Raw genomic sequence first — 17,387 nt, 5'->3', positions numbered from 1 at the left:
GGGGCTTCTACGGGACACAAGAGCAATCTGGAGTCTGTTTAAACAGCCCCGATGCTGGCGACGTACACTGTATGTCGTCAGTCACAAAGGGGTTAACTAAAGACAGTTAGTGGTTTTTCAAAATAAAAAAAAGTTTTCTATAATTTTATTGTTAGCTTTAGGAAATACATTGCTGAATTAATGATATGTTCTTGTAAGACAAACATGCATACGTTTTGCCAGAAAAGAAAATGTGTAATCACCAAGTGTAATATTTCACCTCACATGTGTGAAATACAAAACCAATATGTTATGCTATATGTAGATGTGACAAAGTAGAGAGATGAAAGAGGCTGCAGACATCACTGTCTGCACTATGATCTGCCCTGAACACATACATATGTATCACCGTGTCACAGCGAACCTCTAAACATTCCTCGTCAACAAAGGATTGCCATTGACTGAACTGTGGCTATGTGGATTAAAACAAACACTATCAATTATTCATCATGACATCCACTTTTCATAGTTTGACAATTGATACTTTAAAACCACGCTAAGTTGTCTAAAATGATGAGACTTTTAATAATAACCCAGGGTGAAGAGTTTTCATAGGGCGGAAATGTGTGTTTGCCTGCGGCATTAACAGTTTTCCAGACAAAGGCAATTTGTTTCACTTGACAGCATAATTGACCGGAAATATTTAGTTATAAGTAAGTATATAGGTATATGTAATGTTAAATGTAGTATATCAATGGGATTTAATTAAATACACAACTTTTATTTGGTATTAAGATTCTTAGTTTGTTAATAATTATTTCTATATGTTTCACAAATCTGTTTTTCATAAAAAGTAGTTTGAATTTACATAGGTGTGCAGCCTAGATGTAAGAAAAGCCCATTGTTTAGGGACCTATTCATCCCTATGTACATGTTTTGTGAGTTGATATGTATTGTGCTAAGGCAGCCCATTCATAAATGATGAGACTCAATGCATGAAAAAACAAGCCTGCACTTTTTGGGGGCATTGCAGTGCACAGCAAAGCACAGTGCATTCACATATGTGCATTACTATGCACTGAAGGTCAGGTGTGTTGGTGTGCTTTGGAGTGCCAATCAGAATGAACAGTAATGTACTGCAATGCACATATACCACGTGTTATGGTCTGCATGGGTTAAAATATAATAAAATAAAATAATAAAATATAATCAAAGACATGCATGAAACTCGGTGGATGGCTGCGCGGTCATGGAATCGCACACACCACCGCTCATCACTCTGGTGGTGCCATTATTTTCTAATGGCACTCTAGTCACGCCAGGAAGATCACAGAGTTTCCGGCCGCGGTTCCGCATGTGCAATCACACATTTTTTCAGTGATTGGCGCATGGAGTTAACCCCATTGAAATTTATGTGGCTCACGCGGCAACCACTGTGTGCAACTACACACGATCGCGCGGTCCTGGGACGTGTGTCCCAGGATCGCCCAAGTCTGGATCTGGCCTCAGTTTCTTGTGATGTTTCATTGAGATATGAGACAGGTATGCTCGCAAACCCTAAATTGTTACAATGAATGTTTAATAATTGTATGTTACATTTAAATTTTTTAGATGAATACCTCTTTGCTGGGACAGCTTCAGATTTCCTTGGCAAGGAAACTACATTTACACGTTCTCTTGGACCACCTTATGACCATCATTTCATCAGGACGGATATATCTGATCATTACTGGCTTAATGGTAAAGTAATTTAAATTGATCATGTTAATAAAGATGTATACATTCTCAAAGTTTCTTCTTGTGCACAAATATAAAAAAATGGATCCTGAGCTATTTTTTCTCTATTCCTTTAGAGCAGGTTATGCCAATATAAAATTAAACTGAAAGTTAAAGGTACAACATTAACTCTAATGAACTACCTACCCAAAAGAAAAAAAAAACCCTAATATTTTAGGTTTAGCATGCCAGTTATCATTTAAAATGACAATTTCATGAAGCTAATGTACCTATATAAAAAACAGCTTTCAGCAGCTTTGTATAGCACTGTCAGATCAAGTTGGTTTCAGGTTTCCGTGGGTTGCTTTATTTTTCTGTCTTCTGGTGAAATTCCTAGTATGCCAAAGATAGGGCAATTCTCATTTTACAGTCTCACTAAAAATTACATGATAAGATGATATTGGATCAGTTAAGCATAGTTCAGTGGCTAAATGAAAACATAGTATCTAAACTATGCAACTCTATTAACATGTACTGATGTTCTATATGTTTTATAGGAGCAAAATTTTTTGGAGCATATTCTATCCCAGACACATACAATCCAGATGATGACAAGATTTACTTCTTCTTTCGAGAGACATCTCCAGAAGGTGGTGCTTCTGAGAAAACAATATATTCTCGAGTTGGAAGAGTCTGTAAGGTGAGAATAATTAGAGTAGAGTTTTTTAAAATTATTATAATAATAATAATAAAAACACTTTAATTAAGTCACGCTTGACAGAATTCCCATGTGAGAACATATGGTGTAATTAGTGCCAAAACCAAATAAGCTAATTCACTTTTGCCTAAAGGAAATCAGTAAACTAGGGGTTGCTGGTAGCTATGAAAATTTGCACCAAAACATTGTCTGTCATTTGATGTCAGTAGCAAAGATTAGTGATGAGCGAATCATCCTGGGTTCAGAGGCTGTTTGTGGAACTCATTGTAAATTCCAGAACTTCTGAACTTTAATCTGAACCCCACTGCAGTCAATGGGGGTAAAGAAAGTCAGGAAAATCAATTCTGGACAATGTCAGGGCTAATAGGAATGTGATTGTTAAATAAAAGTCATGCGAGACCTGTAGCGATATAACATATATATTTATATTGTGTAAAGTACCATTCAGCGGGTAGAGAGTCCTCTTTTATAGAACTATAGAGAGACATTGGAAAAACACCAGCCCACCAAGTTCTGCTTGGAAGGAAGATGCTTTTAAGCTGTATGTGGAGTTACACAAGAGTGTGATTTTCATGGACCTTGTCAGTGACATCACATGCTGGCATCACACAATTTGCAGGTTTACATTTACTTCTCTTTTTACTTGGCTTTAGTACAGCAGTAGCAGAAGCATGATAATCTAATTAGTTATAACTAGGTTAAAGAAAATCTTTTTTAGGTATTTGTAAATGGAACACCTTCCTTTTTTTAACCAGTAGTTAAAGGTATGAATTGACTGGTGAGAGTAGCAAACACAAGAGATCTAAAAACTATAGGAAATTGTATACTCTGCATTGTGGGCCTCTGCTGCCTATAGGGCTATTGTGGTCTCTGCCTGCAGAGTATCATCTGGTAAAAACCAGCCATTTGGGTATCACATGCAAGAGCAAATACAGGGCTATGTGTCAATGAGCTGGGTGGCAGCAGCACTTTAGTGCTGCAGGTCGGCAGCAAAAGCTCCACAATTAGTGTCCAGATAAGGTGCCCAAGGTATTCCCAGGATGAAAAGGTCACCCTCCACATAGGTTGTGAAGCTTCACAATACAAGGGGAAAGTCTTAGGGTATCTACTGCCACCATCCATAGGGAAGCCCAAACTGCTCCATTCTAAGGAGGCGGTGCAAAGAAACTCTTTGCCCCCTTTTGCTCATGGTGGCTGGATCTCCGCTTTAGGGGCATTATGGCAATGGCATAGCTGCAGAGAGAAAACTTACAGCCATAGGCTGCACACCCTTCTGAAATGCAGAGGGAAGGGCAGGAAGCATTAAGGCACCGTTCACACCATGGCATTTCGTCGTGCATTTTTGCTGCCCTGAAACGCGTGCAAATCAATATCTTATGTGTTCCTATTGGGCCATTCACGCAAGCACGCTTAATCGCACATAAAACAATATGCCCGTTGTTTAAAATAGTCCATGAGCTTCTTTTGTGGCACTTAATAGCTTGTTTTGCTCTATAGACTTTAATAGAAATACACGTTTTTGCAGATGAGACTGCTTTTCATTGGACAACTGAAAATTAGCTAAAAACACGATTAGCATTTGTTTATCATTTAAAATTTTTATTGTGGCATTTTTTTGTCATGAGGCCATCCCTGCCCTGGTAAAGCAAAGACAGCAAGAAGGGATGACAAGGTTTTAAATAAAACTCTTACAAGTGATCACATTCATTGGGGGTGATTTACTAACCTAAACACACGCACGCACCAGGTGCGTGTGATTTTCACACAGCAAAACGTATTTATCAACCAACAAGTCTCTAAAAGCATATTTCCACTAATGCCATATATGGAAAAATCATGCACATGATGCATATATAATGCTGCTTCACAGTTTAGACAAAAATGGTTAGCTCATGCATTTACATTCCTGCATTCATTAACGCAAGCAACACAACATAGAGCTAATTTACACAACATCACCTTGCAATTCATGCAAGGCTTTGCACAACACACCTGCTGGGTGTGTACACACTACAAAGGTGTTTAGATTCCACCCATAGATCATGCTGGGAGGGAACACACTACAGAGGTGTATACATGTTCGTGGTGTGTTTATAAGGTTAGTAAATCAACCCCATTGACTTTTGAGTTTTAGGTGGTCCTACATGCACTTGATATACTACCCTGCCCTGCTGCAGGTGACATGTAAGTGAAGGTCTTCAACACAGCAAGTCACATTTGTGACTGAAAAGTTGCACTTGTCAGAGAGGGCTTTATATTCAGCATGGTGAACTTGTGATTGAGAAGCTATTTTTAGCATGCTTTTCTTTGCTGCATTTTATTTACCTGAGGGTGCATTTTTTTTTGGGTGCGGGATGTTTTTAATTTTTGTTTTTTAACTGAGTTTAAAGGATGCATGGAAGTGCTGGAACAATAAAGGCAGTTTGTCAGGAACAACTGCCTGAGATTTATTGCATATAACTAGTTTAATAGATAGAGACTAGATATATTGGATAAAAGAGGAGCTCAAAGTGAAGGGCCATTTTTAAAACTAAACTCCAACTAAGTAAATACAAATATAAATTTATACTAGTCATGTGCGATTCAGACACATCCGAATTTTCGAATCCCAATCCATCCGAATGTGTCCGATTCCCAATTTCCATTTCCGAATTTTGAAACCCGTCCTAATTTCGTTCAAAAACTAAACTGAATTGGACATGTGACTTTTCTGACCAATCAGATGTGCTTTTCAGTTTAATGCATCTGAATGGGTCTGAACATGAATTTTCATTGTGGCAACATGGGAGCCATATACATTATATACATATAATACTGAAGCTTAGGCTCCTAGACCCAAATGACATTCAGTATCCGAATTTACGAATTGCATTCGGGAGCTCCCGAATACCATTAGGGTCTGGGAGCCTCAGCTTTAGTAATATATGTACATGGCTCCCAGACCCGAATGGCATTCGGGAGCTCCCAAATGGCATTCGGGTCTAGGAGGTTCAGCTTTAGTATTACTATCTGTATATGGTTTTCTGTGTTTTTCACAATAAATATTTATAAACTCATCCTAAACTAACGAAATTTCGTATTTCATCCAAAACCCGAATCAAATTTCGGATCTAAATCCCGAAATAATGAAATATCCAAATCGAACTGAATTTTTCCGCAGCTTACATGTCTAATTGAGGCAAAAAAAAACCAGTGTTTGCAGCAACACTCACCGTTATTCTGGAGCCTGAAGCTATAAACAGAAGTAATTCCCTTTCCCCACTAATTTTCCTCAGTCTCCTAGGTGGAATAACAACCAGTTTAATTTAACCTGTTTCCTCCAGGCTGTGATGGCTCCTCCGTCTTGGGTAAATTTGGTAATGGTGACATCTCTGTGCAGTTACCACAGGGGAATGGACATCAGTTTGGCGCTCTGGGGGGCTTTGATCCACCCTACCCCCAGGAGCATTAACTTGCTCACAGTTGCAGCTTCTGTTACCTCTGTTCCTATACAACTACATTAAATGGCATTACAGTGTGCTAGAGTGAATACAGGAGTCTGGAGACTTTTTGTTTTAGAAATAATTGATTGCAGATTCTGTAGCTTTGATGCAATAGCCATATGTTAAAGTATTAAGGGTAATGAATGGTCAGTAAATATGTGGGTATTATAAAGTAAAACCTAAATATACCTTAATCTGAGGAAATATTTTGCTAGGATTCCTCTTGCAAATGAAACATAATCTAGGATGTGTTGTTTCCATATACTGTAAATTCAGTACACAACCACTATAATTTAAAGGTCTGTGGCTGTAAATATAAAATCCAGTCCATGGCTGTTGAAATATATCATACTTTTGGAATTACCTTTACTGCAGTGAGATGTCTCTACCAGTAAGTACTAGCTCCCTTTCTGTCCCTCTGATTCTTTCCCTAAGGGGACAGCTGATGCTTACTACAGTCTGCTTCCTATTTGGTACAAAGCCTAGAAAATTATAGAAACCTTAAAATAATTTGCCTAGAGACAAACATCTGTGGCTTTTCCAGTTTAAACTTTGTGTCCTGTACAGTATATTATCGTTAAACACATCTTCAATGAGTGTGAAAAATGCTTTGCTTGCTGTATGTTATTTTAACATATGAAAGATAATAAGAAGTAAAGATATAATGTGTACCAGGCCTCAGAAAAAAGGAACACTCCATATTCAAGGTAGTAAGAACACACTATATAACTGTAAATAGACTTTACCCAATATATATAAGATTATTATGGCAAAGGGAAAAAAGTAGCTTCACTCCTCCACTTCAAAGTTCGCTCACTTTCCGATCAACGGAGCCGACCTGTGACAGCTTCTTTGTCACAGGCCGTCTCTAACTTTGAGGATGAGTGTAATTCACTCACTTCATAGTTCTCCTTTAATTATTTTCACACTGGCCATGATCGCCCCTTTGGGACACATTTATTGTATTTTCATACAGGTTCTGGGAAGGCGCATCGGTTTGCAGAGACTGTTTTTGATGTTTACCATAACCCCTCCATCCAGTCTATTCAATACTTAACACACTCATAGCGATCACATGATCCTGTTGTTCCAATAATATTTCTGTATTATTTGGATATGCTGAAGGTATCTGGCCAGCTATAAATTAATTTTTGGATATGTTTTGGATGTATTTACAACATAAATGAAGTCACTCTTGTTTATATTCTTACCATACTATTAGTTACTGAGGCCACAGTTTAGTGATGTTTTAGGCTTTTTGTAAGACTGAAATACTTTGAAATGATTCTATTAAAGATTCTATTTGTATTCTATCATTAGTAATGCTTCTGTCCCCAGTTCTCTATTTAAATAAATATTTTGCTAACAAAAAATAAAACCATTAAAATTGTCTGTACCCCTCACCCCATGTCCTGTTCACTAGATCAGTAGATGTGGTGCATTATACATGGGGCTATTTCAGCTTGGGGAAGCAGCTTAGATCCATGGAGGACTGCATTGAATCAGGACTTGAATGGGAATTTTGCAAGCTGTATGCATGTGTGGGACTTTAACTGTGATTTTACATCTCTAGGTGGACCACAAAGAGCATGAGGGCTTGTTCACACCAATTGGAACATTTAAGATCCTTCTACTTAGTGACCCCCTAATACCTATGCAAAAACACTAAGGGACTGAATTAATAGGCTTTTGTCCAGCATACAGCTAGATGAACACCGTTTGCATGGTATTACTGCCACTAGATAGAGTCAAGAAGCCGGGGAAATAGCCAATACAATTAAATGCACATGGCCAATATAATTAAATACACTTTGAAGGCCATTTGCATTCAGTGCTGTTCAGTGTTCCAGATTATTTAGAGGTGAAGATTGTTTTAGCATGCATAGCTGATGAGACAATAAATACTTCAAAATAGTCCACGGGTTATTGATGTTTTTATGCCCTAAGCAAAACATTTTTTTATGCCAGACCTGTGGATTTTAAATTTGCCTGCATCCACTCAGATTGTTTAGGTAACAAACAACGGGGCCGACTAGCCAGATACTGAAGCTTGGCCCAGTGGGAGATTCCTCCATCCACACAGTTTAGCGTAGATGGAGGAATGTGTTGCACTTTTTCCATTTGACCATAGAATATCTGCAGCTAATCTATAGGTGTATTGCCAGCTTTATAGATGTTCATAATTTTGATGCATTTGTAATATTCATTACACATACAAGTAAAAGTTATCACAAAGGTTGGTTATCACGGCAAGTTTCCAGATAATTGTTATTTATCTGTTCGATTGCTTTGGTCTTCCCGGCTTTGTAGCTGTACTTCAGATTTTCCAGCTCTAGAAAGAAAGGTGAATAACGATGAGGCTTTACTGGTTGTCTACAAAAGAGGATTGCTGTTAGTGAATCTTGATAATTACTGCTGATCTGCATACTTGGATCTTTAAGGGGTTGATTTACTGTAGGAATTTGAATGTTCATTGAGCGTAGAAAAAAAAGTGGAGCTATGCCCACTTTTGTTCTACCTTAGGCCCTGTTCACACCTAGGCGACGGCGTTTTTGTGCATTTTTACGTACATTTACCTGTGTACATTAAGTCGCACCTTTCATGTGAGCAGATTGTAACATGCAATCAAGTAAATGGGCAAACACGTGCAAAAATGCACAAAATAATTGTGCCACGCATTTCCTATTGAGTCTATGGGGACAAAACATGTTGTAGCTCAGGCATTTTTCTACAGGCTTTTCTGGAGTGAACGGGGGCTATAGAAATAAATAGGATTTCTTGTCTTGTATGTGAAGAGTGGATCTTCACAGCCAGATCTTGCAAGCAATGTGCCTGAATTAAGCATCACCTGATGCCTGAATATATAGAGATCTCTAGGTGGAATTTAGTGCTTCTTTTCTGCTGAAAAAAGGTAACGGCACATGCAAAGGATTCACTCCTGGCTGACATAGAGAAGATGTCTCAGCAGCACAGGCATACATAGAATAACAGAAACATTTCACCAACAATCATTCTTGTTTTTGGATATGCCTACCTTAGGGAAATTTTGCATAGTGTTAAACATTGCTCTAATCCTGCAAGGGTAACGTGCTCATTTTGTCTAGGCCCTGGGGCTCAAATAAAACTGTATTAATCACCCGATCCTCAGTTCCACCGGCTCCCTCCAGGTTGCTAGACTGCTCCCTGCAGTCTCTTTTTCCCTTGGCTCGAGCGATCTAAGGCCAGCTGATATCATCATACCTTCTGCAGGTCCATTGACCTGCATTAGGTGTGAGAACGCCCAGGGACAATCCATAGCTGGAGTGCAGGGGTGCACTGACAACCACAGGACCAAGGAGCAGTAATGCTGCTTTATTTGTGTTCCCTAGACAAAATGAGCAATATGCAGTGGGTAGCCCCACTGCAAGGGTAAGTATACTGTTGCACCAGCTGGGGACACACAGCTTGACAAAGAAGCATATTCACAGCTCTATCCCTTGGCAATGCCGCCAAACAGTTGTCTGAGTACTCATACACAGAAAGCTGCACAGATATAAGGAATTCTGACACTGAACATTGCGTTGGGAAACTGATATCTGAAGAACGCTAAAATGATATCATACCCAAGGCTCAAATGGACAAGATATGGCTCTTTTTGTCATCTGTGAATACAATTGTAGTTGGTTATTTTACTAGTGATATATTATTAAAGTGCATTTTTACCCTAGAGCCACAATTTAACCTTTTCTGTTACTGTAAACTATAAAATGAAACTTTTGTCTGAGGTGATTCCAGAATACCTTCAGCTATACAGTTTGCTTCTCCAAGACACTATATAATACTTCATTCTGTTCTCACAGTTGGTACACTTTTATTAGATGCAGACATTTTTTTGGCAGAGGCCCAAGCATCTCAAAAAGTAAAATAGCTTTCAAGCTGAAAATAAAATATGCCCTCAATTCCAATATTTATTCTCTTTGCATAAAGTGGGTACATTTTAAATCAGATCAGTAACGGACATCAGTTTGTGAGTTGTGTATTTAGTGGTCAATTCCCTTCAGAACTGCTGATTATAAAGCCTATTGGCACGGCCCTGCACTTAACGGTTTATTGTTGTTTGAATAACTGCATACGATAGTGCCACTGGCTGGGGAGTCAAAATATTAGCACTGCCAAATATGTATTTTGTTTAAAATGTATATTTTCTCCCATGCAGGTATATACCACATTTTAAAACTCCTGTCCAGAAATGTACTTTTCAAGCCCAACATTATATACTAAACTTGATGCCTTTAGCATATCATATTTTTTAGTACTCAAGTTAATTATATGCTTTTTATTCCTGTGCAGTGGAATGCTAAAACATATACACTCTGTTGGTCAAGACAGACTAAAACTGCCATGTTATCTTTTTCCCGTTTTAACCATAGGAAAAAATTAAGGATTCAAGTCCTGGATAACAGCGCTCTCCTGTGGGGTTGGGGATGAGTGGTTTTGTGTTGTTCAGAGCTTTCCGGGTGTTTGTATGACTAAATCTAGGCTGTATGGGAGAGGAAGGTGTAAAAGTGGGTGTGGCGTGCAGCTTCTGTTCAACATGGACCGGGGTGTCCAATTAGTATAAGTGCAAAAAACAGAAAAGAAGGGTCTGAAGCGCAACTGCCCTTGGGGTTGGACAGGTGAAAAAATATATATAAAAAAATAATAAAAAAATAATAATAATAAAAAAATAATAATAATTAAAAATGATAAAATTAAAAATAGAAATAAGGAGCTGGATGGACTTGGGTATGCAGGGTTAATAATACCCGGTGTTCTCTCCGCGACGTGTAGAGTATCAGGGGTGGGGGGAGAAAAATAAAAAACAAAGAAAACCAAGAAGTGCAAATGAGGTGGAGGAAAGTTTAAGCGGTGTGTGGTGCATATATCAACTCACCGCGAGATTCTTAAGGAAGTGTGGTCATCGGCGATGGGGGTCCCTGTTGGAGGCAGTGTCCGGCGGTCTCCTCTGGGGTTGGGTGCAGGGTCTTCAAATGCAGAGCCGGGGTGCGACGGAATTTTTATATATATTTTTTTCACCTGTCCAACCCCAAGGGCAGTTGCGCTTCAGACCCTTCTTTTCTGTTTTTTGCCGTTTTAACCATAACCAACCGCCTCTGCTCACATTCTTTCCAGCAAGTGTCTGGAAAGTATAGCTCATTAAAAAAAGAACAGATAAAGACCTTAGTGTGTTTTAATAATAATAATGATGTTATTGGTCTTTTTTTATTGTAGTGTAGGCACAATTAGTTGGATTCATTAAAGTATTAATACTTTTTTGCCTACATTTGGTGAAATAACCTTTTCTAAACAGGTCAGAGTAATTGGTTTACTTGAGTTATAGGTTAAACCAAATGCTGTGAATCAATGTGAACAATGAGCAGATAGCTCCACTTTTATATTCTATAGTCTCAGAAGGTGTCTTCAGACATATAATGATATATGTTTTACTGGAAGAAATTAGGTGTATTTATATTGCTCATTTATACAGCCCTGACCAATTTCTCCGTACTGTACATTGACTATTTATATCGGTCATTGCCCCAGAGGATCTTATACTCAGTTGACCCTAGCACAGGTCATACAGACATGCACATTAGGGTCAGGTTTGTGTGGATGTTCATTGGCCTACCAATGAGTGGGAGAAAATTAGTGCCCCTGGTGAAAACACAAACAAATGCAAGGAGAATTTACAAGCGCCATGTGGATAGTGGCTCGAGTTGGAACTGAACGTAGGACCTCATTTGCTGTTTTAAAATCATGTATTCATTAATATGGTTAATTATAGTTTAAACCTGAACTCTGTGATAAGCAAATATTGTCTAAATGCAAGAGGCATGTGTATCTTGGTGTGCTTTGTGTATTTTTCAGATCTGTTCAGTAGTCCACCATGAAACTTTAACTCATGGGGTAGCTTCCTATAATAAAGACCAGCCACTTTTGCGTTTTCTCCTTGCGTAGGGTGGCTGCTCATGTACCCACCCCCTATAGTTTTCTGCAGGTAGCCTGTAGTGATCAGGCCCCACAGACTATGTGCTGCAAAGTCATGATGTCACACATATTTTTACAAGGTAATACATGAATATGCAAAGACATTTGGTCCACACAAAGTAGATTTGTATCTTTTTTGGCTATAAAACAATATATTTAAATTACTTTTTTTGTGCCTGGAGTTCAGCTTTAAAGCATTCACTGTTCTTGAATCCCTAGGTAATGACGTTTGAGTCTCTCCATGCCCAAAGAGCCTATTCTATTCCAAATTAGAGTTCTGCTGTTTGCACAAAATGGTATCTTTATATCCACACTCAAGAACGTTCCCTTTGTTCCACATATTTTCTCTGTAAGGTGTAGGTTTGCAAAATCCTCCACAATATGAAAAAGCATATAGTGTATTAAACTCAGAAGTGAACACCAACTCTATTAAGATTGTCTCAGGCAATAGTGTATGTGAATCCTTAATACTTATTGCTTTAGTAATTTCAGAAAGTATTTCTGGCTGCTTTGGGGAGTATAACATAGTATACCAAAGCAATGATGAATAGTTTGTGAAATCTAAACAATATAGTGGCTTATCATTGTAGTGTCTAAATTATATTAAAGTGGCCTTGTGTCCTTTCTGTAAGCAAGATTCAAGGACAAGAATACCCATAATAATCATCCAAAAGGCTTTTATAACATATAACTCTGAAAGTAAAAGGGAAGCAATTGTTTTTACATTCTCATGTGCTTTATTTTATTTTATACTTACAGTTAATCCTTTTCTCTGTGTGTTTTCTTAAAGGGCCTTCAAATGTTGCGATAACTAACCCAAATACAGTATATGAAGATTAAAAATAATTTTTAAATGCGGTTGAAACCTAATCTCATAATAACTGTACTGACCCTTACTTTTCCAGTGTACTATGGTAGCTCATTTTATTTGTTCATTACATTTGCAGTGTACCGTATTTGTTCTTGTTAGTACTTTAAAAATAACAGCATGGGACTTCCAAGATTCCTATGTCCTTCATAGGACCTGGACTAAAAAAGGAAGTTGCCTTCTTTGTGGCTGGATTTCCCTCATTAGAGTTTGTAGGCAGGTGGGTTAGGTTGAATATAAAACCTCTGCCTGATTTCAACACCACCTCCTGGGTTCCTGGGGAACAAAGAGCATTGTTCCTGTAAGCAATAGGCACTTCTGCTTTGGAGATTGAGGGTATATTTGGGAAACTATATAAAGCAATGTCTCAGTGTTGACGACCATGTGGACTGGTATCAGTGTGGCAGGGAAATACCCACTCATGACCCATCAGCCACTGTCCCATTATAGGCTGATATTATTCTAGAATGAGAGTTAAAATTGTATGGTTTATAACGTTAAAACTACACTCCAGGCAGGAAACACTGTAAAATGAAAGCCACATGTTTACTTTTGCCCAATACGTTCTCTTTTTTGTTAAAATGTGCAGTTTTGGCAGCAATTTTTTTCCTAAAAAAAGTTCCTTCCTACAACCTGTACAGGGCCATTTCTGTTTTGCTCAACCAGATATTGCTGCTCTCTACCATATCGCAACTACTGGTTGTGTTTTCTCCTTCTTGCATGTAAACACTGTGACTGTGGTTACGTCATTATGCCTTCAGTGGGTGGGTCCGATCAACAGAGTAGAGCATCTGATCTTGTCCTGCCCACAGGCATTTACTGGCAGCCATGCAAATAGCTTCTCTAGGTCTTCAAGCAGTGTCTCTGATTACCCACAGATCAATTCACTAATGTCACTGGCTGCTAGAGCAGTCCTCGTAGCCTCTCTCCCGTTCCGCACCAGTGGTGAATATACCTTGGTGTCCTCACCTCTAATACACTGTATTGACATGATGACTCATGGATCCTTAGACTGCCAGTGCGGAGGGGGGGGAAAGGCTGCAGGAACTGATCCAACAGCCAGGCAGTACCAAGTATCGGGTGAGCATATATTTTTTTATTTCAGACCTTAGACCAAAACAAGCACTTAACCCTTGCAGTGCGGGGGTTGCCCCACTACAATGGTTAAGTTTTATTCTGCCCGAATAGCTATTGAGCATAGCTTATTTCTCTTGTAAGTATAAAATATTTGATTCCTTTTTTTTCCTATGTATTTTCCATTACAATGTTCTCATAAAATGGAGTATGTGTATTTCTATTTGTAATAAAATTAGGCATGTTTTGTATACAGTATACTTGTTATACTGTAAATGAAAAATTCCAACATAATACATACTGCCAAGTCTTTTTGTCTTGCGAGAATAAAAGAGGCTTCTATTGCTGACCGTTTCTTTTGAGGTTGTCAGTTCCAAAACAAAAAACTAATAAAATGTTAGTGTTGGATTCCTAAAGTGGTACTGAAGGGAATTTTTAATTGTTTCTTTAACTATTTAAAAGAGGAACACATTCCGGTATAAAATACTTGAATTATAGCTAGAGCATTCTTTTGATGAAGTGGTTCCAAAGGTATGCAAGGTGGACAAGTGTGTATTTATATATAAAAAAACATGTTTGCCTATAGTGATACATATTGGGAAGCTTCACATTCCGAAAAATGCGCAGTTTCCAAAAACCTGTCATCATGCAGATACTTGATATAGAACATGTTTGTATCACAAAGGTTTATATTCATTATGGCCACTTTCATACTGTCATTCGAATACCAATAAATAACTTATTATGTCTTTAACGGCCTAGGTTTGTCCACTTTTGTCTGGAATTAGTAAAGTCAATAAACATTGCTGATAATATTATTCTTTCCACTATAAAATATTAATAGTAATTGGTTGCTAGGAGTAAGGAAAAAGGAATATTTTCTGATTCTGCACTGCTACGTAATTTATGGTAAATGTGCTGTAATGTATATAGCTATAAAAATAGGTACTATGGCCGGACTGATACTGAAATTTAGGAATTAAGCCAAGTAAGACAGAAAATGTTTTCTTCAAAATACAGTAAAACACATGGCATAGTTAATTATTTTTGCTAAAGTAACTGTTCATCAATGCCTCTTTTTTTTAGTCGATATTTCTGAGGTAAAAATGTCAACTGTAAAGTTGTAATGGGCCCTCTTTACTGAATTGTATCCGTTGGAAAGCCTTTTCCACAGATGCAGGAAACCATCCAACTTTTAATGAAATGCAGAATTACTTGTTTTTTGGGGGTAGGTCAAAGCGTGAAAGGCTGAAGCACAATGTTGCTGGGGGTAAGAAGGAGCTTGTGCTGCATTTTGTGGGAAGAACAGGCGTCCATTTAGGCTTGTTTGGTGTACTGTTGTGAGAAAGAAACCTTTGTGTCCACCAGTACTTCTGGATTGTAGGTCATCTGAATGAGTAGAGTGCCTTGTGGAAAAGTGCTTCCCATAAGGGTTCAGCGGCAGTGGAAGACCTGGTTAATGAAGCATGGCCAGAACCAACTCATTAGAGCTCAAACAACAGTGCGTAGACCATCATTCACAGGGACATTTATAGATCTTGTTCTGGCAGCTCCAGTAGTGAAATTTTCCCCTTTTTATTCTTTGGTAATTTCTAATTTGTAATGAAAGAATTTGCTTCCGTGAAGTATGAGCCTCAGCTTTAGCTTGATGTGCCGGTACCCAAATTGGGCACTGCATTAATGACTTTGAAACCTTACATCTTGTGACCTAAGGTTATACCTTATACCAACTGCCCTTCTCTTTCTCTCATATAACACTAGTATATTATATAAAATTAGGCAAATTTGTAAAATAAATAAAAAAATTATGTGTAAGTCACAGTTGACTGCAATCAAGAAAACAACCACTGGCATTTGATTGGATGCTAACAATACCCCTGCTTTTCTCTTATTTAGTTTGAATACATATGTCATATTACAGGCATTTAATCAATCTGTCACATTGCAGTACTTCTGTTGCTGACAGAACAAAGAATTACAGTCCAGTACATGTGGGTGTATGTTTAGTACTAGAGAAAAGGACAGGTTTCTTGTATTAGCTTGTACAGCTGACATTGCCTTAGGTGTCTGAAAGAGCTACAGCTTGGTATTTGGGATTCTCAGGTGCACAAGTCTTAGAAGTAAAGAAAGGATTTGAATTATTTGAACACCATTCAGCACAAGTATAATGACAACACAAATTACGATGTTTCCAAAGGATTTGTAGCATTATTGATTTTGATTTATTAGAACAAATATACAGTATACTTAACTACGAACAAGGAAACACCTGGGGTACTTATGCATATGTCACAGCTTTATACTATAACCTAAGAGAAATGTATATATGTAAAATAAGCTGTCTCAGTGCTGAAAATGGCTTCCGGCTGTCTCCTGCAGTTCCTATCCTCATAGAACGAGGGGCTGTTCATCACAGAGAGATAGGCATTCTCTTCAACACATGTAAAACACAAAACGACAGAGCGTGAAGGAACATGTGAAGGAACATTTATTTATTGAACAGTATAAAAAGATTAAAAATGCACTCACAAGTGTACATAAGATGAACGCTTTAGACATGCATATGCTTTCACAATGGATATGTCTCCTCACCGCTGTGCCTTAGTCAGTTGATGCGTTTCAGTGGTAACACCCCCTTCGTCAGAACGTAACTTTCAATAAATGTTACTTCACATGGAGGTAATGATCTGTCTTTTTTTTTTTATAACCTAAGAAAGTACGTTGTTAAGAATATACATATGTACATTTCTTAGTTAATTCATATCATAGGATCAGTGAGATCTCACACCCAGTCTCTGACCATAAAACCTGAAAAAAAGAGCTCTTTACCTATGTCAATAGCACACCATAAAAGTTACATACACCATTGAATGAAGTTAAAGCAGTGACTTATCTCCCCTCTCCATGTCTGCCTATTAAGACAGCTCTGTACCAAGTGTAAGTTAGAGAGAAACAGAGTCTGAAAGTAATCGGGTACTGTTCTGCTCTTTTTTTTGGGAATAAAAAATATTCTGTGAACCCAGGATCATGGGTGTGTACTATATTAAATGTTTATTTGGAAAATAATTATGTAATTTAAATATTGAAAAAACAATTATAAACCAATAGCTTGAAAACTTAAAAAAAATTAAAAACATGTAAACAACCCATATCCATTATGTTTTTTTTTAAATAAGCTGATGTGTTGCAGAAAATAAAGGTGTGTGTGTGTTGTGTGTGTGTGTGTGTGTGTGTGTGTGTGTGTGTGTCTTTTTTTTTCAAGGCCATTTAGGAGAATTATTGCTAATAAAAGGGTTTATTAGCAAAAATCAATAATAATAAATGGATTTGTGAATGTCAATATATAATTCAGTCATATATCAGTTTATATTTATATCTATTGTCTTATTGTTTATGTTTAGTAGGCTACACAGTTTCTACATTCTATATTAATTAAAAAACTTGGTTCCACAATATTTATATATTATTTAAAGTATAGCTTTAGCATAGCTGCTGCAAGGAATAGCTCTAAAAATACTATTTGTGTCTTAACATGTAATATAAA

The 17,387-nt window shown here is 37.7% G+C and overlaps 1 protein-coding gene across 1 annotated transcript in view; it reads left to right on the top strand.

The window, feature by feature from the left end:
* The window catches only part of SEMA3D (semaphorin 3D), a 120,314-nt gene that overhangs the window by 52,455 nt on the left and 50,472 nt on the right, over window positions 1-17,387 (top strand). Inside the window, exons 6-7 of the mRNA XM_018569970.1 lie at window positions 1,591-1,719; window positions 2,253-2,395. Coding sequence (XP_018425472.1) covers window positions 1,591-1,719; window positions 2,253-2,395 — 272 coding nt within the window. The remainder of the gene's footprint in view (window positions 1-1,590; window positions 1,720-2,252; window positions 2,396-17,387) is intronic.

The sequence above is a fragment of the Nanorana parkeri genome, unplaced genomic scaffold (assembly GCF_000935625.1).
Source record: "Nanorana parkeri isolate BGI_ZX_2015 unplaced genomic scaffold, ASM93562v1 scaffold1435, whole genome shotgun sequence".
Taxonomy (NCBI): domain Eukaryota; kingdom Metazoa; phylum Chordata; class Amphibia; order Anura; family Dicroglossidae; genus Nanorana; species Nanorana parkeri.
This window is presented reverse-complemented; position numbering and strand designations above follow the sequence as displayed.